At 41.4% G+C, this 24,646-nt stretch overlaps 1 protein-coding gene across 1 annotated transcript in view; it reads right to left on the bottom strand.

Annotated features, from left to right (window-relative positions):
- The window catches only part of TRAF5 (TNF receptor associated factor 5), a 61,573-nt gene that overhangs the window by 28,671 nt on the left and 8,256 nt on the right, over positions 1 to 24,646 (bottom strand). The window contains exons 2-4 of the mRNA XM_083175860.1: positions 17,628 to 17,852; positions 4,622 to 4,679; positions 449 to 550 (exon numbers count right to left, since the gene is read on the bottom strand). Of these exons, the coding sequence (XP_083031986.1) occupies positions 449 to 550; positions 4,622 to 4,679; positions 17,628 to 17,845 (378 nt within the window). The 5' untranslated portion in view covers positions 17,846 to 17,852. The remainder of the gene's footprint in view (positions 1 to 448; positions 551 to 4,621; positions 4,680 to 17,627; positions 17,853 to 24,646) is intronic.

Below are 24,646 nucleotides of genomic sequence, written 5' to 3'. Positions count from 1 at the left end.
AGGCCCCTTCCGAGGCCTGGCACAAGGTTTTTATGCACCCTAGGCAAAACCTTAGCTTACTGATCACACTACCACCCACACACCAATACCGACTTTCCGGAACCTCAGGTGAACGTATGGAAGTGGCATCTTACAAGTTCAACAAGGATACTTCTCTCTGAGTCATCCTTAATTTTGTGATAGCTAAACTGTAGGGGATCCCCCAGATTCTGCAGCCCATAGGCAGCTGCCTATTGATAGAGCCGGCACGGTCTCTTCCCCATTAGCTTCCCCAAATAAGGCTAGCCAGATTTACAGAGCCCAGGCAAGGCATTTATTGTTCTCTCAACAATAAATGCCTTGCTTCGGGTAAAGTTGTCATTAATACCGTACAACCATCATGGTTAATATGTGAAACTGTTGGGGTTTAATTGGTAATTTGGTATTCTCAGGTGATAAAACCACTTACCTGGAACCTTCCCAGTGTTACCTTCACATCACAGTCAGGAGCATTTCTGCAATACACCAGTAAATTTAGGACTTCCCGTTTACAGCAATTGTCTTTAAATATCTGGAAAGGTCATAAATATTTTTACTCTTCAACAGTAGTACAATATGTAGCTTGGATACATTCATCAGATGTTATGTTTAACTGTATTATGTAGCAAAAATGGCTATGATTGTGGTATTATGTCCAGGAAGTCTGCAACACCTGCCGCTTGCAGCTGACAATGTTTCCAAGCACTGCCTCCTCCTCCATAGTCTGAATAGGACCAGGGCCGCCCATTCATACTGCACAGCAACTCAGTTCTGACCTAGAATTAACTCTTCTTTTAACCTGGGTCTGAATGCCGATTGCTGGACCCAGGTTATAGGTTTTGGTGCTTTTACACCGCACCATTGAGTACCAATGTTTCAAAGTACTAACCAATCAGCTCTGACCACAAACACAGCCTGTAAAATGACAGTTAGAAGCCAATTTATACATTAGCTCTCTCCACATCATCTCTCTTCAAGTTTTGACAAATTTCCCACCCAAAAATTTTGGGGAAACCAAATGCAACAAGCAATTCCAATGATCATTTTTAAACTTGTCCGGTAAAAAAAAAATAGATCTAGTAAAGCAAATAGATCAATATATAACAAATCCGTCTTAAGGCCGGTCCGACAGATGGGTGAAAGTTTGCAATGTTTGATCCACCTACCCTTCCCAACCACAGCAGGACAGAAGCTGCTGCAGCAGCCAGAGCAGGTCTCCAACTATCCACCTACCCTTCCAAACCACAGCAGGGCAGAAGCTGCTGCAGCAGCCAGAGCAGGTCTCCAACTATCCACCTTAGAGATGTGTCGTTCGCGAACGATCCGGTTCTTTTGAACGGATCCATCAAAAGAACGAACGAGCCGCCGATCCCAAAATGGTGATCCGGATCGGTTTCGCTTAGCAGTACATACAATACAATGCACATTGCATTGCTTGAGCTCAGCACTGCCCCCTTTGGCAGCTGAGATATTTTCTTCTAATTGGCTGCTTGTGCTGCTGCTGCTGCTGCTGCTGTGTCACGTGCAGATCTAGATTCTTCTGAATCTGGAAGCCCTGAGGGAGGTCTGGTGACTACACATCAACAGCAGAGCAGACTAAGCAGAGCAGAGGCATTGGCACTGGCAGGCATTTCAAGATTGCTTCACCTGAGTTCACCAGTAGTATCACAGAAAGGTGTGTAGTAGAAGTATGAACACACAGACACACAGACATAAATTAGGCAGTGCACATGTGTTTTTTTTTTTTTACTAGATCTGTGTTTGCTGGGCTGTGTAGTACATTTAACTTTAATTTGGAGGGGGAGGGGGCCTTCTTTTAACTTTCATTTGGGGGGGGGGAGGGGGGGCTCGGCAATGAGCAAATTTAGTCTCCCTTGGCAGCGAGCAAATTAATACCCCTTTTACACCGCTGCAAAACCCCGGGTCTTCAGCGGGTCAGACCCCTGTCAGCGGCAGTGTAAATGGGACACGCCGTGTCCCTTTACACGGGACTTCTACCCAGGTCCTGGGAACTGGATTGTTCGTCAGACAAGCGTTGGTCAGACAGTCACTAGGTCGACATGCAGAAAGGTCGACATGGGAAAAGGTTGACATGGGAAAAGGTAGACATGGACGTTAGGATGACATGAGGAAGGTCATAAGGTCGACATGGGGTTTTCGCTGTTTTTTGACCCGAATGTCAACACAGTTGACATGGACACAGTTGGAAGTGAGAATCGGACCCTCGCATCGCTCGCAATGCTTTGGGCACAGTGTCTCACTTCGCTCGCCACACTATTATAATCTCACTCCATGCCCTAGTGGAAGGTAGGGCATGAAATACCGCCTGTCGGCACATGTCGGCTCAAAAAACAGTGAAAATCCCCATGTCGACCTTATGACCTGTCGACCTTCCTCATGTTGACCTATAACCATGTCGATCTTGTTCCACGTCGACCTTTCAGCATGTCGATCTAGTGTTGTTGACCTAATGTCGACCTAGATCAGTCGACCAAACGACTATCTATGTTAAGTGCACCACCTAGGTCAGGGTTAGAGAACCTTTGGCCCCAGCTGTTGTTGGACTACACATCCCAGCATTCCCTGCAACAGTGTTATCATGGCCAAATAGCAAATTGTAGCAGGGCATGCTGGGATGTGTAGTCCAACAACAGCTGGAGGGCCAAAGGTTCCCCATCTCTGACCTACGACTTTGCTCTGTTTCTGGACTTCCCTCTTAACGAATGATTGCTATTACCTGTTCTAAACAGGTAAATGGATAAGAAAGGTGTTTCCACACAGGTAATAACAATCAAACATTAAGAGGGAAGTCCAGAAACAGAGCATTGTGTCCCTCCTGGAAAGGGTCATGTTGGGAGGTATGGTACACTAACTCAAACCATAAATAACTGTGTTTTTTACACAAACTGAGCCGCAGAGCCGCCCAAAGGATCTAGATCTTTTCACTGAACGACCCAGGTCGACCCGGGTCCGCGAAAAGATCCGTTTTGCCCATCTCTAATCCACCTACCATTCCAAACCACAGCAGGCAAGGAGCTGCTGCAGCAGCCAGAACAGGTCTCCAACTACTGTGTTTCCCCGATAATAAGCCCTACCCCGAAAATAAGCCTTACCCTTGGTTTTGGAAACTAGTCCAAAATAAGCCCTACCCCGAAAATAAGCCCTGTGGTGTTTTTGCTTGAAAAAAAAAAAAGACAGTGTCTTATTATCGGGGAAACACAGTATTCACCTTCCATTCCCAATCCCTGCAGGGCAGAAGTTGCTGAAGCAGCCAGAGCAGGTCTCCAACTATCCACCTACCCTACACAACCACAGTAGAGCAGAAGCTGCTGTAGCAAGTACAGCAAGTCTCAAACTATACACCTTCCCTTCCCAACCGCAGCAGGGCAGAAGCTGCTGCAGCAGCCAGAACAGGTCTCCAACTATCCACCTACCCTTTCCAACCACAGCAGAGCAGAAGCTGCTGTAGCAGGCTCAGCAGGTCTCCAACTATCCACCTACCCTTTCCAACCACAGCAGAGCAGAAGCTGCTGCAGCAGGCACAGCAGGTCTCCAACTATCCACCTTCCCTTCCCAACCACAGCAGGGCAGAACCTGCTACATCAGATACAGAAGATCCCGAAAACCCTAAATGAATAAGCAAATAATCTAGACAAAAGATAACTGACTGGGGACCGATCTCACATGGATTTCACAATGATATCTACAGTGTTCGATTCACAGACCACTCTGCTGCTTTTTCATTTCAGTTTGTCAAAAGTTTTGTAAAGTGAAAACATTTTTCATTAAATGGACCCTTATAGGCCTTTAAGGGTCCACCTAAGAGAGTCTGTTTATTATGTTGTATTCAGAAAGTCATACGCTTTCCAACAACATATCACAATGCATGAAAACTACAGAAATAGCAAGGACCTTTATGACAGCACCCTTAAGGGCTCGTCCGATTAAACCGAACTTAGATCGTCCCTTAAGATGATAAGGTAGTGTGCAGACAATAAGTTAAAGCATTCGAGAGTTATCGTGGAACATTCATACACACACACACACACACACACACACACACACACACACACAAACATCATTCAATTATACTTAGGTTTGTAGATGTAGCTGTAAAACAGAACTTTTATTTCCGCCCTGAAACAAAAATCTTTGAACTGAGGTTCCAAGAGGAAAACCCACACAGAAAAAAAATGACATAGATCACAAACGATATTCAGAAAAGAACACACATGAAAGAACGCCATAGGAAAATTGCACATGAAAAAAAAACACGCTCATAATGCAATTTCCCTGTGGGCTTAATTTTCAGGTTTTGTTTTTCTGGTTTCCTTGCAATAACAAGTATGGGTGTTTCAACCACTTGCCTTTGCCCAAATTGTTCTTTAAACCAATTTGTTTATATATATAAAAAAAGGAAAGGTTTAGCCATAATGAAGAATTGAAGCTGTTTAATGACAGATAAAATCTCTACACTGTATACTGTACTTCTTTAGATCTACAATAAATGAAATATACAGAAGCTACTTTCAAAAGATGTAATTTTATTTTATTACAGCAAAATGTTGATTTGCTTTTGAATAAAGGTACTTGTTTCACTTACCTCCTGTGGTTTAATGGTTTCCTTGTCTATGGGGCAGTGTGGTATCTCATACAATTCACTGCATAGAAGAATTTTATAAAGAATATTAGTCACATTCAAATTTCCACACTGTCATTAACATAGTTACAATGCAGTGCTGTACATTATTCTGGAAGCAGTAAGCCTTTCAGAACAAGAAAACCGCATTCTGCTAAAGTAAAAGCTACTGTACAGTAGTTCACACTATAGATGTGTCCTCACACATCTAGCCTCAATACTCCACCCTGCAGTGAGCCTGTTAGTGTCTGGTGTCTTTTTCTCCGATCTACATATCCGATACTATTCTTAACTGCTAATTAGTGACGCATTGGCTGCCATACATGGTGCCTCTTCTATCTTTCATCCAACACTCGTGATGAATGGGGAATTTGGTAGATTCTCTCGCAGCTCAAGGCTGAATAAACATGATATTCAGGATCTTGAACAGAGAATTCAAGATAATGAGGAAATGCTAACCCTTGCTTTCCTATTTGAACTTTACATATGGAAACTTGGGTATCTGATCTAGAGGATACAAAAAATGACTATGCAGATCTCTTAACCACCATGCAGGAACATTTTGATAACCAAGCTCATGAATTGAACAACACCTGGATGTGTGAAGTGTTAATAATAATTTGAGAATTTGCGGTATCCCTGAAGACGAAGTTTCTCCACAAGGCATTTTCGTATTCATAAAAATATTCAATGAATTGCTGGACTGCGATCCTGCCCATGAAAACGCTCAACAAAGGGCACCGGGCACTACACCATGCTGGGTTGCAATCATGCCTTTAAAATTTTCTTAAAAAGAGAATTTTATTGTCACCCTATCCAGATATTTCAGGAAGCAGAAGGTCAAAGTCAATTCAGTGTTCAGGTTCTTCATGATGGCACGATGGTCACGTTTTGCTCTATAGAAGACCCAAACACCTTCTTTAAGACTTCATCATAAAGTCTTAAAAATGATCATAAAGAAAGTCCTAATGCTGAATTGACTATCTTGTTTGCTTACCCTAGCCTTATGTAACAGGACAAGGCAGAGACATGGCAACGACTTCACCCCATTGGTGCCCCTGGTGTCATCATCAGCAGATGGGCTCTCCCAGCGTCACCAGTTACTGGTCACGTGATGGGCAGCGATCCCAGAAGTGGAGACGGGGGAGCTGTCAGACTTGTCTAATTGCTCAATCGCATGGCCAGATCATCAGGATAATGCAGGGAGTTCTTGGTTAAGTCATACTTGCCTACCTGACCCTCTCAATGAGAGAGAAAATGCTCTGTTCCTGGACTTCCCTGGTAATGTATGATTGCCATCACCTGTGGTGAGCTGGTTAAATGATAAGAAAGGTGTTTCACCACAGGTGATGGCAATCATACATTACCAGGGAAGTCCAGGAGCAGACACTTTCTCCCTCGTGGAGAGGGTCAGGTAGGCAAATATGGGTTAAGTTCTAAGGGGAATTACCATTATATAGACTTTAAGTATAGGTATGGGGAACATCATAAATTGTATATAGATATCTCGCCCCATATTCTGAGTCCTAGGGGCAGAAGTCACATGGATATGTTCTTGGGAAATGTAGTTCCTTTGAAAATCAGAATTAAATGGCGGAAATCACAAAAACATGTTTCCTGAGTTTCTAGGGAATTGTAGTTGTCTAATGGTGATGGTATATCTATAATATGTAAAAAAAAAAAAAAATCCCGTGTTGTCATACTACTGTATGAGATGAGCCTACTGCAATTCTACCAAACCATAAAATAAGAGAGAGGCAAATAATGAATTCATTACATCGGTTTTGCAATTTAATAGTAATTAAGATAACAGACTAAAATTAGATTATTTTCTTTCCTTTAAGGGAAGGCATACCAGATAAAAAATTTTTTTTATAGTACTTTAGCGCCCTATATTAATTGATAGGTAATATGTATAGATTTATACCTTCAAAAGATTGTCATAATAGAAGAGCTCATTATGATACAGAGGGAGAGTAATATACAAAGAAAAAGCATGATATATAATAATTCTAGAAGCTAACAGATAGCCATGTTCAGTTCAACCGTTTCATTTAGGCCTTCTGGATAGATAGAATTTATCAATTGCATCCAGAAGACCTCCTGTCTACAGAGTCTCCTGAACCTGTCCCACCCCCCCCCCCCCCTCCTTCTGAGTGGCTGTAACATGTTCCGACCAATTAGACTTAAACTTGGGTCACTGATGGTATTCGAGGAAATGCCAATATAAACTGTGGGTCATTAAACCGTTCTTGATATTTCTTCGGTGTTCCAAAAAGCGGATTCAGTATGAAATCCCGACAAGGGGGGGACGTGGATCGCCTCCCCTTGCGGGCTCGCTGTGCTCGCCACGCAGCGGGCCCAGTGCCTCGCTACGCTCGGCACGCTAATTTATTCTCCCTCCAGGGGTGTCGTGGACACGGAGGGAGAAAGTGTCGGGATTTCGGCGGTCGGGATTCTGAATGCCGGGATCCCGACCGCCGGAACTTTAACTGCATCCCCAAAAAGCTTATCCGTAATTTACTCGTCGTCCTCCCATCTCTCAGGGGTATACATAGGAACGGACTCTCCGGAACGTAACCAATTTGTGGGTACACTTGATTTTATTCATCATCATTATTTGTCATTGTATGTCATTTTTAATATATATATATATATATATATATATATATATATAAACACACAATTGTGGTATGGCGCCTAAATTGTGTTAGTTTAAAGTCCATAAATGGTGTTTATCCAAATTGACAATCAATGAAACTGCTGTTTTTCTCCAGATATTGTTTTATTGTTTCTTAGAAGTTCACAGGAAACAGGTAAAAAACTCCCGACGCGTTTCGTCTAGCAAGACTTCATCAGGGGAATACAATATACATCTAAAAATACATAAGTACTGAGTTTTAATACAATGTAAAAACCATTAAAAAACTGTTGTTTTTTTTTTTTTTTTTAACTTTTTTGCATATATTGTATACAGCGGTTTCACTTATCAGGTAAAAGATTATTACAAAAGAAAAGCTATTACCAAGAAGAAATGGAAAAAAGGAAAACGAGTGGTGGTGATGATGAAAAAGATCAAAAAAATTTATATAATAATTTATATAATAAAAGTGTGAAAAATTATATATATATATATATACATATATTTCTATTGTAGTTAAGGTAAGTGTACCTTCGTGGTGTTTAAAGGGTGTTTCCATATGTTAGTGCACTGTGGGGGTGTTTTTTTTTTTTTTTTATTTAAACTATTATTATTATACAGTCCATCGTGTGTCAAAACACAATAATAATAATACATACCGTTCTGAGTGTGTGTTTATTAATTAACACGTAGAAAAAAGATTTTTTTTAAAGTGCTTTGGTCACCTAAGTGCATGAGACCTACAAATATATACATATACAAATTAGAACTAGATAAGATGTACTCATAATTTAAAAATACATAAAATTAAAACGATATAAATTGATAAATATCCTACCATTAAAAATAATTGAAGACTAATTGTCTTCCCCAGTGGTATAATATCCAACAGAATCCTATAATGAGGTATTCACATGTAAATATAATTGTACTTTTTTACACGGTTGTAATTTATACATAACTGTAATGACACATACCCAAGAGAAGGTGTGGTGAATTCTCCTTTGCACTTGGGCTGGGATTATCGTCTACAATTATAATATCATCATATTAAAAATTATTGTTTTAAATTAAATACAAATATAATTAACTCATGCATATATGAACAAAGAAGAAGGAATATTTGGGTCTTTTTCCATAAGAACAAGTATACAGCTTTTAGTCCTACAGGTATAGAAATCCTGGAGTAGCATTATCCCTTACCTCTCTCTGGTGTGTCCTACTTCAACTGGGGAAGGCAGCTGAATGAGTGAGAGATCTGGAGGGGTATATATAGTGATTAGATGGTGACCTCACTTCCTCTGCAAATTGATTGGTTGGCAGTGTTAATGGTTAATTAGTAGCCATTTAGAGTGGTATTTATTCATTACTTTATATGCATCCTTCCTATTGTTAAAATTGTCATATCTAAATGGTCCCCCACTATATTATATTCTCTGCATATCCCTATTAAGTGTTAAATCTACCATTACCCATAATCCATCAGGTTTACCCATAATTCCCTACGTGGGACGGGTGTAAATAAATAATATCCAAAATCCCTGGAGGAAACTGTATTAGTATAAAAAGAAAAGCTCCATATGTAAAGGGGATGGCGGGGAACCTACTCCCCTGAGTTGATTGTGTACCTCACTCTCTGATCTTAGATCCGAGAGGAGCACAGTGTAGCGTTAAACCGCTATGCTAGCGGCCGCTTACTTCCGGCTTGCGTTTCACTTAGCCGGATATGCGGTCCAAACGGTGGCCATTTTAGGTCGCTACGTGACCGTCTCTTAGAAGCCGGCTGGAAGTTATCTTCAGGCTTGCGTTCCACCTCAATAGATATGCGGTTCATGCCTAATCCCTATTGGACAGCGGAAAAATTAGTGTTTCATAGGTACTGTGGTGCGTTCTACCCATTCTTAAAAAGCTGTAAATGGCTGTATCAATGATGTATAGCTGGAAAAAGGCTTCAACATGTTAAATTTAGGATGATAGGAAATATTAAGAGATAATAATTACTCTCATTCATACCTGTAGTACTTTACAAATTAATCATGTTATATCACTTTGCACATAATATACATATATATATATGGAGTACAGCATCAAGTAATAAAATAGTAGTGATTGAGTCTAAATCAATACAGAATCCATAAAGTCCTTTGATCTTAGTTTAGCACATTATAGTATATTGGCTAATTTTTGAAAACTACACAGTGGATCTAATAAAGGTTTTTCAATAGGCTATTTATATTATAATCTGAATTTTAAAGGAAGGCCGTCATTTCTATTGTCTCATTCAGACCATTCGGAATCAAAGAGTTTAGCGAATAGATCCAAAATGATTCCCTCCTAATAAGCCTTAAATCTCTATCCCCTCCTCTGGAGTCTTGTTTTACATGTTCTAAGGCGATAAACGTAAGGTCTTTAATATCGGAGTTATGTACTTTTTGAAAATGGCGGGGAACACTATGGTTATGTACTTTATTTTTAATGTTCCGCATATGCTCCTGAATTCTCAATTTGAGGTTCCTCTTGGTTTTTCCCACATACACTAGGTTACAGCTGCATCTCAGTAAATACACTATATGCGTGGATTCGCAGGTTACTATATCGGTACAGCTTGGAAGGTTCTTGAAGTTGGATTTGACCCAATTGTACAGTCCTCTGTCAATGTGCTTGCAGCATATGCACCTATTACAAGGGTAGATTCCAGTACGTTTACCCAGGAACTGCTGTTTAGGTGGTATCGTGGGTCCTGGTTGGGGTTTAAGTTTGCTAGGTGCCAACATATTTTTCAAATTGTTGGCCCTTTTAAAGATCACTGGTGGTTTCCCTGGTAGATGCGGCCCCAAAATAGGGTCCTTAAGTAGAAGATGCCAATGTGCATCTAAGCATTTTCTTATTTTTACATGTTCCTGATTGTATGTTGTTATGAATGGTTTATGCTCTGAGAAGACAGTTGATGAAGTTTTCACTTTATCAGCCAATAAAAATTCTCTTTCCTGGGTTGATGCCCTAAGTCTGTCCTTTTCTATTAGTGTCTTGTCATATCCTTTTTCTAAAAATTTGGTTAGTAATGAATAGGATTGTTCCCAATAAGAGTCTATAGTGCTACAATTCTTTCTTAAACGTAGAAATTGAGAATAAGGTACTGACTTCTTCCATTGGTTAAGGTGGCAGCTATCCACTGGGATGTAGCTGTTGGCATCTGTCGGTTTAAAAAATGTTCTCGTGATGATATTGTCCTCATTATTTGCTGTTAATACCAGATCCAAGTAATCAATTTCGATCTCATTCTGTTTATAAGTGAATTTGAGATTAAACTCATTGTTCTGGATCCCTTCCACGAATCGATCTGCGCTGGTCTTATCCCCATTCCAGATTAGAATGAGGTCGTCAATATACCGTTTGTAATAGACGATTTCAGGATATTTGAATCCACTATCTAAATAGAGGGACTCTTCCTCCCAACTGTTCATATATATATTAGCGTAGGAGGGGGCTACTTTAGTCCCCATAGCGGTTCCACAGCGCTGCAGGTAATAGTGACCTTCAAATTCAAAATAATTATGGTCAAGTATAAATTCTATTCCCTCCAAAATGAATCCACTTTCCACCTCTGTTATTTGGTCATCTTTCTTTAGAACATCATTGATTGCTCTTAGGCCATTTTTATGTGGGATGCAGGTATATAGGGCTTGTACGTCAATCGTCAACCATCTGAATGTGTCCCGCCACTGTAATTCTTTCATCTCCCTTAGGAGTTGGGTGGAATCCTTCAAGTGGGAGCGTTGATTCTTGACATATTTCTGTAGTTTCAGATCAAGGTAATGGGACAAATTGGAAGAAAGAGAATTGACTCCCGCCACAATGGGTCGTCCCGGTGGTTCTTCCCTATTTTTGTGGACTTTAGGGAGATGGTAAAACACTGGGATTTTCGGATTCGCTATGTAGATGTATAAAAATTCTTCTTTAAGGATTGCTTTATTCAAGTTGGCATTTTTCAGTAAATTTAGTAACTGGTTATTATAGTTGGACGTGGGGTCTCCCTCTAATTTAACATATGTTGTCTCATCTCCAATTAGTTTTTGGGCTTCGTTAATGTATTTGGTTTTGTCCTGTATGACCACTGCTCCTCCCTTGTCGGCCATCTTTATAATGATGTCATCGTTGTTTTTCAATTGTTTGAGTGCTTGCTTCTCTTGTGGATCCAGGTTACTGACATTTTGTTTACTAGGTTTGATTTTTCTGAAGTCGTCCTTCACCGACTCAAAGAAAATGTCTATGTGGCTACCTCTCGATTCTATTGGATAATACTTGGAGGGGGGAGCCACTAGAGGTTTTTTTCTTGTGGGATCTTGTTCGGAATTTTTTGGGGGGTTCTTCAAAAAGTGTCTTTTTAATGTTAAACTTCTAATATATCTGTTTAAATCAACGAATAAGTTGAATTTGTCCAGGTGCTGATCAGGGGCAAACTTTAAACCCCTGTTCAGTAGGTTTGCTTCTGATTTAGAAAGGTCCTTCTTGGATAGGTTAATGTAGTTAGTTCTGTTGAATCCATAGGGGCATGATTTGTTCTTTTCTTTTTTGGTGAGTTTACGATATTTTCCTCCTCTACATCCTCTGTTCTTATATATCGTTTCATTCCTTGAGGAGAATCTAGTCTTGTATGAAGGTGGTCCCTCCTTTCTATATTCCTGAAGCTTACTTTTTTTGACTCCCCTAAAAAAGATGTGGAGGGGCGATTTCTATCTGGAGTCGGTGACCTGTAAAATCTTTGACGTCTGGGTTGATAATCCCTATTGGGAGAGGAGTAATATCCATTAGATGATTTTCTTCTTCTTCTCATTTGTGGAGACTGTCTGCGATTTCTGGGTCTTGAATGATAGTGATCATCCTGGTTATTTCTGTAGACCGGTAGTTGAGATCTTACAAATACGTCATTGTCCATCCTTCTAGGTGGTCTCTCTCTTCGTTGTTCATATCTTTGCTCCCTTTTATCAAATCTCTGTGGTATATTTGATGTCCAGTCATGTATCCTTCCACTTACGTAATCATTCTTATCTCTCAAGAATTTTTTTTGTTTACGTATGATGATCTCATCCTCCAATGTGTCCAATTTACTTTGTAGGTCTTTGACATCTCTATGGAATTCTTCGCTTTTATCGAATTTAGTTAGGGACTTCTCCAATGTCGTAATTTGACCTTCCAATATTGTCAGTTCTTTCTTTCTTTCCTTGACTATTAAGTTGACCAAATTGTTACCGCAGTCCTCAAGGGCTTTATTCCAATTGGAGATGAATTCTTCGTTTTGGGAGATAAAAGTCGGTGTTTTATTAAGGCGAAGGCCCCTAGGGACTCTTCCTACCTCCAAATACTTCTCCAAGGTCACCATGTCGTACCAACATTTTAACTCTTTCGTCATGGATTTTTCCATGGAATTCAGGAGATTGTAGTAATCCAAATCATCATCACCATCCCGTTCAGTTAGTTCCATTTCTTCATCAAATATAATTTTATATTTTTGGGAACGATTAGTTCTATCCTTAAATAAGGGCATAGTAAAGCAGCGTGTAGGATTAACCCTCCTAGTTACAATACACACAGACCAATAATCCAATCGCGCTAGATACAGAAAGAATTAGACTATTGGCAGCCTTACCACAGTGTCCCTAGAGGGTTAGGGGACAAATACAACAATCTAAACACACAATTGTGGTATGGCGCCTAAATTGTGTTAGTTTAAAGTCCATAAATGGTGTTTATCCAAATTGACAATCAATGAAACTGCTGTTTTTCTCCAGATATTGTTTTATTGTTTCTTAGAAGTTCACAGGAAACAGGTAAAAAACTCCCGACGCGTTTCGTCTAGCAAGACTTCATCAGGGGAATACAATATACATCTAAAAATACATAAGTACTGAGTTTTAATACAATGTAAAAACCATTAAAAAACTGTTGTTTTTTTTTTTTTTTTTTTAACTTTTTTGCATATATTGTATACAGCGGTTTCACTTATCAGGTAAAAGATTATTACAAAAGAAAAGCTATTACCAAGAAGAAATGGAAAAAAGGAAAACGAGTGGTGGTGATGATGAAAAAGATCAAAAAAATTTATATAATAATTTATATAATAAAAGTGTGAAAAATTATATATATATATATATATACATATATTTCTATTGTAGTTAAGGTAAGTGTACCTTCGTGGTGTTTAAAGGGTGTTTCCATATGTTAGTGCACTGTGGGGGTGTTTTTTTTTTTTTTTTATTTAAACTATTATTATTATACAGTCCATCGTGTGTCAAAACACAATAATAATAATACATACCGTTCTGAGTGTGTGTTTATTAATTAACACGTAGAAAAAAGATTTTTTTTAAAGTGCTTTGGTCACCTAAGTGCATGAGACCTACAAATATATACATATACAAATTAGAACTAGATAAGATGTACTCATAATTTAAAAATACATAAAATTAAAACGATATAAATTGATAAATATCCTACCATTAAAAATAATTGAAGACTAATTGTCTTCCCCAGTGGTATAATATCCAACAGAATCCTATAATGAGGTATTCACATGTAAATATAATTGTACTTTTTTACACGGTTGTAATTTATACATAACTGTAATGACACATACCCAAGAGAAGGTGTGGTGAATTCTCCTTTGCACTTGGGCTGGGATTATCGTCTACAATTATAATATCATCATATTAAAAATTATTGTTTTAAATTAAATACAAATATAATTAACTCATGCATATATGAACAAAGAAGAAGGAATATTTGGGTCTTTTTCCATAAGAACAAGTATACAGCTTTTAGTCCTACAGGTATAGAAATCCTGGAGTAGCATTATCCCTTACCTCTCTCTGGTGTGTCCTACTTCAACTGGGGAAGGCAGCTGAATGAGTGAGAGATCTGGAGGGGTATATATAGTGATTAGATGGTGACCTCACTTCCTCTGCAAATTGATTGGTTGGCAGTGTTAATGGTTAATTAGTAGCCATTTAGAGTGGTATTTATTCATTACTTTATATGCATCCTTCCTATTGTTAAAATTGTCATATCTAAATGGTCCCCCACTATATTATATTCTCTGCATATCCCTATTAAGTGTTAAATCTACCATTACCCATAATCCATCAGGTTTACCCATAATTCCCTACGTGGGACGGGTGTAAATAAATAATATCCAAAATCCCTGGAGGAAACTGTATTAGTATAAAAAGAAAAGCTCCATATGTAAAGGGGATGGCGGGGAACCTACTCCCCTGAGTTGATTGTGTACCTCACTCTCTGATCTTAGATCCGAGAGGAGCACAGTGTAGCGTTAAACCGCTATGCTAGCGGCCGCTTACTTCCGGCTTGCGTTTCACTTAGCCGGATATGCGGTCCAAACGGTGGCCATTTTAGGTCGCTACGTGACCGTCTCTTAGAAGCCGGCTGGAAGTTATCTTCAGGCTTGCGTTCCACCTCAATAGATATGCGGTTCATGCCTAATCCCTACTTATGTATTTTTAGATGTATATTGTATTCCCCTGATGAAGTCTTGCTAGACGAAACGCGTCGGGAGTTTTTTACCTGTTTCCTGTGAACTTCTAAGAAACAATAAAACAATATCTGGAGAAAAACAGCAGTTTCATTGATTGTCAATTTGGATAAACACCATTTATGGACTTTAAACTAACACAATTTAGGCGCCATACCACAATTGTGTGTTTAGATTGTTGTATTTGTCCCCTAACCCTCTAGGGACACTGTGGTAAGGCTGCCAATAGTCTAATTCTTTCTGTATCTAGCGCGATTGGATTATTGGTCTGTGTATATATATATATATATATATATATATATTACACAATAGTGGAGTGGCGCCTTTCACACAAATGTAAGATAGTCCTGATATAATATCCAATTTTCAGATCCAAAGAAGCAAGAAGGGAATTCTTCCAATATTCATTTATTATTCTTCAGTGGATAAGAGTATAAAACAACAAGTAGATAACAGCCCAACGCGTTTCGTCTCACAGAGACTTCATCAGGGGAATACTTTGTATCAATCTTCTATAGGTGAATTCTACTGCTTAACTGCGTAACTCCTATTAAAGTATATGATAACGATGGTTTTAAGAGATAATCTCCTTGATCCTAAGTGTCCATTGAAAAAGGAAATTCTGATGGCCTCTCAGGTTGATCAGAAAATAGTGACCGGATTGTGATAAAATATCTTCCAGAAGAATAGAAATAAAATATGCCCTCCAGAGAGCTTCCTTTTCCTTCTGAAGAGACCAGCAGAATATCTGAGCATAGCGCGTGTTGGAATATTGGGAATATATATATATATATATATATATATATATATATACATACAGGTTCAATCTGCGCAAAGTCAGCTACTACGAATTTAGGAGAGAGATATCCGTCATCAGATGTATGGTGCTGCTCACTTCGATAAAGGCTTGTCTCAGCCTCAGGGTAAGGTGCATGTAAGAAGAAATGAGAAGGAGCGCACAATGAGTAAATCTTGAAACAATTTACTTAAAAAGCGTAATATCTCACATACATAGTAAAAAGAAACAATCAGCATGAAGATCACCGTGCGGGCACAGCACACTGCACTCTGGATGCGGGAGAGCGACTCGGGCAGATGGTAACCAGACGGACAGCGGCGTCAGCGTATTCCACCGGGAGAGCTAAGACGGGACAGCGTACTCAATCCTGTACGTCAGAAGACCCCGCCCCAACGCGTTTCGTCATAGGAGACTTCGTCGAAGTCTCCTATGACGAAACGCGTTGGGGCGGGGTCTTTTGACGTACAGGATTGAGTACGCTGTCCCGTCTTAGCTCTCCCGGTGGAATACGCTGACGCCGCTGTCCGTCTGGTTACCATCTGCCCGAGTCGCTCTCCCGCATCCAGAGTGCAGAGTGCTGTGCCCGCACGGTGATCTTCATGCTGATTGTTTCTTTTTACTATGTATGTGAGATATTACGCTTTTTAAGTAAATTGTTTCAAGATTTACTCATTGTGCGCTCCTTCTCATTTCATATATATATATATATATATATATATATATATGTTCGGAATAACGGGCGGCACTCGGAGACTGTGTAACACGTGAAGCAGTGAAGCTTTAATGGATCTACGTTTCGGAGCTCGTGGCTCCTTCGTCAGGATCACGACGCTCCGAAACGTAGATCCATTAAAGCTTCACTGCTTCACGTGTTACACAGTCTCCGAGTGCCGCCCGTTATTCCGAACATATCTAATAGGAGGCATTCCCCTCTCCGGGAAGGCAACGAGGCAGGAAACCCCTCCAGTGGGGGCATCAGGAGTGCCGGGGACCACACTACTCGTATATATATATATATATATATATATATATATATATATATATTTAGAAGCGGCCCGGCACTCTTCTGTCAGGGTACAAATAACCCAGGTGCCTTCTGGAGACAGAAAGTAGATTCGAACAAACCAAACAGCGGCACTCACGGGAAGTTTTTTTCAGCGTGTATTATAGAAAACCAATTCCAACGTTTTGGGGCTTGAAATGCCCTTTTGTCAAGGTGTGTGTTACCCACACCTTGACAAAGGGGCATTTCAAGCCCCGAAACGTTGGAATTGGTTTTCTATAATACACGCTGAAAAAACTTCCCGTGAGTGCCGCTGTTTGGTTTGCCACACTATATAAAATCAACTCCACGCCAACGTACTTGCATGAGTTTCCTTAGGGTACTCCGGTTTCCTCCCACATCCAAAAATATACTGGTAGGTTAATTGGCTCCTAACAAAAAAGTAACCCTAGAATGTCTGTGTTTGCGCATGTACATGTGGTAGGGAATATAGATTGTAAGCTCACTGGGCAGGGACAGATGTGAATGTTCAAATATTCTCTGTAAAGCGCTGCGGAATTTGTGTGCGCTCTATAAGAAACTATTAATAAAATAAATATATTTGATTATGCCCATCAGTCCTGTAATCCATCTCCAAGCTTCATACATTTACCCCTCAGTGTGACATGTATCATAACACTGGGGACTCATTACCAAAATAATTAATGAGTATGGTACAGTAACTGGGACATTTTCAACGCTGCAGTGACTATGTCAGGGCTAATGGCCGCTGTTCTGAGATATAGATCCTGCCATTGAAAAAAGGTGTAATCTCTTGTTTGGCTTGTCTGATGAGTGAATGGGTGTAGAAATTCTGGGCAAAGTTAGTTTATACCGCAAAACTCTTCCAAGAAGCAGAAGTTATCAAATGTGTAAAAGTGCTACCTGTAAAGACACATATAACGTAAAAGAGAGATTGATACTAGTCCTGGAATCACTCACTTCAGGCATAAAACACATTTCTCACAGAACCGGTGACCACATCCTGTTTGGTGAGGATTGTGAAGAACCAGATGGCAGCTCGCACACTTGTATCGATCTTGCAGATTTTCAACAAACACGTATTCCTGCTTTGGCTCAAAGTCCAGTGACATCACTGCTGTGCAGGAGCTCTGCCTAGCTAGCCCCGCTGGATGTAAGGTCGTATCCTCACATGCCATAGCCGAACTGTAAGAAGGCAAACAGGAACGCAGTGTTCATTTTAAATTTACATTTATCAATATATTCACAAGTACTACAGTGACCCAAGAAAAGATTATATATGGAGAACTTCAACTGATGCTTTGTTGGAACCTAGAGGTGCTTACCTAGAGGTAACTTGCAATGGAACCCAAACATTGAGTTTTCAATTCCCTCAGTTCACGTTATGCATTACAGTATTTGCATATTTAGAGTGTTGGAACAATCTGTATCCAATCAGATTTTCAGAATGTTTACAGCAGCATCTATGCTTACATTGTGGAATTCAGTGACCCGTCCACCAAAATTAGAGCATCACGGTGTGTGACATATGTAAAATAGAGCATCACGGTGTGTGGCATATGTATAATGGGCATCACGGTGTGCGGCATATTTATAATGAGCATCACGGTGTGCGGTATATGTATAATGAGCATATGCCACATACCATGATGCCCAATATACAGTACATATGTGGCTGTCTCTGTGTCCCTGCTGTCACTCTCTCTGTGTTCCCACTGTCTCTCTGATGTCACTCTCCCTGTACCTTTGTCCTTGAATTTTGTCTCATACTGTGTGGTACAATGTGTAAGGGCACTAGTACTACATAGTATAAGGAGTCCTACTAGTGTGGTGTATAAGTGGTATGTGGTGTGGTACACTTCACTTAAAGACACGCCCCTTTTCCCGTGGCCACACACCCTTTTGCAGAGTGCGCGCACAGAACTAAATCCTCTGGTTTGTTTCATACTCCGACTTTAAAATTCTCTCTCTCTCTCTCTCTCTCTCTCTTTATATATGTAGATTGCTGTAGAAAGCGTCACTCCAGAGCTTGTGATCAAGTGAAAATTTATTGTGTCAATGCAGTTTCGGGCCTCAGCCCGTCATCAGGAGGCCCGAAACGGCGTTGACCCAATGACCCAATAAATGTTGATCACAAGCACTGGAGTGACGCTTTCTACAGCAATCTACATTGGCGCACCTGAACACATGTACACTGAAGCAGGCACCCAGGCAAGCATATTGACCCAAACAGCAGAAACAGAGAGTGCCGGTCCACTGATCTCTATATATGTATGTATATAATGATGCTCGACGCTGCTCTCAGTGCATTTTGCTATCATCTAAAATGTCCCTCATTTTGCTTTTCAAGAGTAGGCAAGTATGACCTGGGGTATCACTTTATTATGGGGGGGACTGGCAGGGGACTAGGCCAGCGGTGGGTCTAGGGAAGCTGCTGGGGCCTCCTAGGGCAGAAGCCCCCTCACCTTGAGGGCCGCAGGTCACATCACGGCGGCCGCCACCAGGAGACGAGCAGCCGGGATTGTGGGCATCTGGTTGCTGAGCAACGGTCTGGCCTCCTGAGCCATTGTGTCGGCGTGTCGTCGTCATCCCGGGGGTGCTGGGAGCATGGAGCTCCTGGAACCGCCAGGAAACCAGAAATGACGCAGCCTGTGGGGGCCTCCACTGGGTCCTGCTCAGAGACCAACTGTCGGGATGCCAGGAGCAAGGGCGCTGGGTACCTGACAACGGCCGAGCTTTCTAAACCGTTGCGCCAGCGTGGCCTTATCCAGAGGGCGCCGGGAGCTTAGAGGTCTGGTGACAAGGATGCCGGAGATAACGCTAGGAGAAATGTATGCAGCTGTCAGTCTGCATGATAAAGCCACCAGCCGCGGCACCCCTGTGACAGCGCTGCGGCACCCCAGGGAGCCGCGGCGCACAGTTTGGGAACCGCTGGGCTAGTCTATGTTTTTGTTTTGTGACACAGGATATCTATTAACAAATATTCCTTTTTGCCTCTTCCTTAAACCACCCAACATTGCCTATAGGAAGGAGCAGCCATTTAGCGACCCGAGAATAAACTGAATGAAATGCAGCTTGTCAATTTAATTGGAACTAATTATATCAATACGATGAAAGAAAGATAAGACAGCTGCCATAGGAGACTTTACACAAAGTAACGGCGCTATAAATTCATATAGTACAAATTATGATAATGGAAGAGGAGAATAGGTATCACACAATATATAGACATTGTTTAATAAAGGAAGGTAATGGTAACTAAAGGCCCATACACACTGGGCGATATTGAGCTGAAAGCAGCTCAGTTTTGTCGTCTGAGCTGTTTTCAGCTTGAAAGCCGCCCAGTGTGTATGGCCTGACGATGAGCAGTGAGCGCTGATGAGCACTCCCGCATCATTGCCTGCCACCACCACACATCTGCTGGTATTACCAGTGGATGAGCGACGGGGTGGATTGTTTTCCATAGGGTCCTGCTATGGAAAGCCGCCCACCCCGAGGAAAATCGATTAGACGGGCAAAAATCGCTCAGTGTGTATGCACTGAGCGATTTTCAGCCCAGATATTTTCCGGGCAAAAACATCCATTGTGTACAGGTATATAGGGATTCAGTATTGAATCCCGGCGGTCGGGATCCCGGCGTTCAGAATCCCGACAGCCGAAATGGATCGCCCCCCCTTGCGGGCGCGCTGTGCTTGCCACGCAGCGGGCCCGGTGCCTCGCTACGCTCGGCACACTAATTTATTCTCCCTCCCTCCAGGGGTGTCGTGGACACCCACGGAGGGAGAATGTGTCGGCATTTCGGCGGTCGGGATTCCGGCGTCGGGATTCTGAACGCCGGGATCCCGTCGCCGGGATTGTAACTACATCCCCTCCATAGACATTGGAGGGAATGAGGTGATTGCAACTGAGAAGAGGTATTCTATAGTATACAGACAATTGGCGGTATTCAATATAGGATTCCCACAGTCGGAATCCCGGCTGTTTTTGCTTAACTTGCCTGAAACTGGGTGTGACGCCGAAAACAGCCGCAGATTGTCAAAAAAACAACAGTGATTTCGACACTCCGAGGCCGTTTCTGACAAAACAAATCCGACTTGTTTTACAGTTGGATCTGTTTTGTCGGAATTCGCCTTCAATGCTGTTCGATTCCGGTGGAAATAGCGACCGATATTGAATACCCACCAATGACGGAATGAAAATGATGGAAAGTGAGAAGAGACAGCATCCTGTATACAGGCATTTGAGATATAACGAAGATAGAATGGCTTTAAAAGGAAAGGACGTTTATTTTACAGATGACACAATGCAGCAGGAGGGGTAAAACAAATGACTAGAGGAATCATTAAGAAAGTGGCAAACTACAGTTCATGCCAGAAATGCAAAATTTGGCACATATTGTATTAACCCTTTGAGCGCCAAGTGAATATGTCAAAATTGGTGTGAAAAATGCCAAGCAAACATTTTTATTCAGCATAATGACCTGTAATGTTTAACTTATATAGGAAATAAAAAATGTTGTGTGTATTTGAATTTATATAACAAAAGTGAGTAAAGCTGGCAATTTTTAGCAGTTGTTTTGCACATCTCTCACAGAGATGTTGGCACTCAATGAGTTAAGGGGTACTATAATGCAAACTACAGAAGAGGGAAGGCATCTAAGATTCACTATTTCAGGTGACTTAAAGGCTCGTATTCGTAAGCAACTTAATAAAGCAATGGGGAAAGTAAGCCAGATGGTTGGTTACAAATTGGATTTCCCACATTATGCTCACTTACATGAAAGTCCTGAAAGGCCAATGGCCAGATGATTTTTTTTTTTTGTGATTACAATTTATTATTTTTATTTTTGAATTGGTTTGGGAGGAGAGGCATCGCTCAGATGTTGGTGGAAAGGGGAGGGGGTATAGTGATGCTTCAGCAGTCTGTAGGCCCCAACATGAAGAGGCAGTGACATGATGGTGGCAATTTAGAGCCAAATTTAGAGGTCAGACTGCCCGGACATGCCCTCTATATTCACCTCTAATGCCACTGTATAGGTCATTGTTAAGGCCTCATATAGGCCCTTATTCTGATCGGTGCGGTAATATCCGCGTGCGTTCGTGCCGCCGATGTTTTGTGTCTGCGCATGTGCAGAGGCGTCTCTGCGCATGTGCGAGCGGAACGCACGGCCACATTCCGCATGAAATGTGAACACTCCGAACAGGGGGTGGAGAGGGGTGTGAAGGGCTTTTTGGGCTCATTACCATATGTTTACACCCTGCGTTTCATGGGCGTTCCCATGAAAACGCTGGGCATACGTATGGTAATCCGGCCGTGACACACGTGTAGGGGGCGGACATATGACATCGCCGGATGTCAGCTGCCCGCCCAGATCCCTGCTTTTGCACAGAAAAATGTCTGTGTGGTCTGAGGTTGCGGGAGCTGGTGGACCACTCGGTCCTGCATTCGATGGTCTGCGACAATCGAATGATGGGGGAGGTTCCCTGAGATGGAGGAGGCGTATTCCGTGAAAAATACACGTGCGGTCCGTTCGGCCAGCTTCTTACCGCATACGGACGGAGTTGGCGATCCGTATGGAAGGCGGGGTTTCGCACGCACGGTCCTGGCCGCATATTCGGATCCGGCCGCACCGATCAGAATAAGGGCCATGGAGTATAGCTTCCAGTTTTGGAGGATAAAAACTCAAGGTACAGAAGCAAGTTATTTTTCAAAGGGAAAGAAGTATTAGAACAAATAGGGTAGAACAACGACATGCACAGGGTTGACCACTGAAGGCCAGCATGGCTTAGGTTGACCTAATGCTTGTATTGACCTTCCAGCCCTGTCAACCTTAGCCATGTCGACCTTCAGTGGTCGACCCAATGCATGTCAAGCTAATATGGGTCAACCGAATGACCGTATACCATAGGCATAAGGATATCCTTACAAAGAAGTGTGAGGTAGATGTATGAAACAGTGATAAGGGAGAAGAAAGGAGCCAGAGGAGAATTTCCCCTGGGAACCAATCAGCTGCTCTGTATAATTTTATATTATGCAAATTATAGATGTTACGTCAGTGTTGATTGGTTGCCATGGGCCACTTCTCCTCTGGCTCAATTCTCGTCCATTATCACTGCTTCATACATCCACCCCTAAGGGTTATATATCAAAGAACTAGATGTATGAAGCAGTGATAAGGGAGGAGTAGTGATAGTTACTAGTACTTTAAAAAGGGCCAGTTAGGAGCTGATTGGCCGGTTATAAACCCAGCCTGTAATTTCAGTCAGGAGCTGATTGGCCGGTGATAAAGTACCAGGAACTTTATCACTTCTCCCTTATCACTGCTTCATACATCTACCCCTCAGGATGAAATAATGTTGCAGTTACCAAAAGGATTAAAAAAAAAAAAAAAGGAGCAGACTAGATGGCCCAATTGGTTCTTATTCAAATTCTGTGTATCTGCTCAGTGTGCCCAGCCTATGAGATACATGTCACTGCGACAAGACTGCTATGAAATGATATACACATATACAATATACCAAACTCTGTGCTAGTATAACCTCACAAACTGAACTGAGAATACCACCACCTCCACAGCAACATATCCTGTCCCTAAAGTAGGAAACAATTATCAACTTGCTAATAGCACTAAACGGTTTCCTGTTGACATGTGAGGCTCTCCGTCCAAATTGCTCTGTGGTTGAAAGGTTAGAAGTGACAAATTCCACTGTGGAAAAGTGGAAACACGGCTGAATATCACTAATGTACGTTACATTGACAGATACCGTATGTGTAAATATTTCCATACGTCGCTGCTCTTCATATAGTGCTGCCACCGCTCAGCTTTGTGCAGGTGGAAATTCCAACTTCCTTCCCAAAGATTGGCTCAATAGCATTTTTATCCTCTATGCATATAATTGTTTATCATGGTAATATCACCAAGTGCACAGTTCAATTTATTTTTTACCATCACTTGTATTTTCAGTGCTGAACAAATTGATTGGAGCACTGTACTTCCAATAGGCAAAAACAAAACAATGTCATAATCCAACTCATGTAAAAGACAAATCCATCGAAAGTGAGGCGCTTCGTTCGGTTATATGTGTCCAGCTGCAATTTATTTTGGGACGTTTAACCCTTTGTAGAGCGTAAAAAACAAAGAAAAAGAAAAACGCTAGGAAGAATTTATTAAGCAATAAACATTAATTTAAACATTATTCAGTAATAAAATATATATAGACGGTGCAATTAGCACTAGACACTAAGGACAAACAACATGTAACATAACAGTCCTATATAATATTATTGGTATAGGTGGATTAGTAACACTGTTGGGATATTTCACATTAGTAGTCCTTCTGTTAATGGTCTTTAGTGTCACTGGGGCAGATGTATTACTCCTTAACAAGAGATAAATGCAAGGGTGATAAGGAGAGATAAACCTACCCTCCCGGAATGGCCGGGAGCCTCCCGGAATTCGGGTCCTTCTCCCGGCCCCCCGGGAAGGTGGGCAAGTCTCCCGCATTCTGGGATTTGCCCCGCTCGTCCCTTGCCCGCTGGTTAAAATTACATGAAATTGCGGGTCCGCGGAGAGGGGGCGGGGCTTAAATTACGCGATTGCGTCATTTTGCGTCATTTAAGGGCCAAGTGATGTCAGCATTTCTCCCGCCCCCCCTGATGTGTTGCCTCTCCGGGCTTCTCCCGGAGAGGTGAAGATGAAAGTAGGCAAGTATGGATAAACGTCCAACCAATCAGCTCCTTACTGATTTTTTTCATACACAGCCTGTAACATGGCAGTTAGCAAGTAATTGGCTGGATGTTTATCTCTCTTTATCACCCTTGCATTTATCTCTTGTTAAGGCTTAATACATCTGCACCACTATTAGGATCTCTTTTCAGTCCAGTAATTAATGGTCTTGTTTCTCTTTGATGTTAAAAAAAATTTTTTTGATCAATACTTGTTAGTGCAGTCCTTTTAAAGACAACTTCATAGACATAAC

This window comes from Crinia signifera, chromosome 3 (assembly GCF_055691185.1).
Source record: "Crinia signifera chromosome 3, ASM5569118v1, whole genome shotgun sequence".
NCBI classification, from domain to species: domain Eukaryota; kingdom Metazoa; phylum Chordata; class Amphibia; order Anura; family Myobatrachidae; genus Crinia; species Crinia signifera.
The sequence above is the reverse complement of the archived record's forward strand: the minus strand, read 5'-3'. Positions and strand labels throughout refer to the sequence as shown.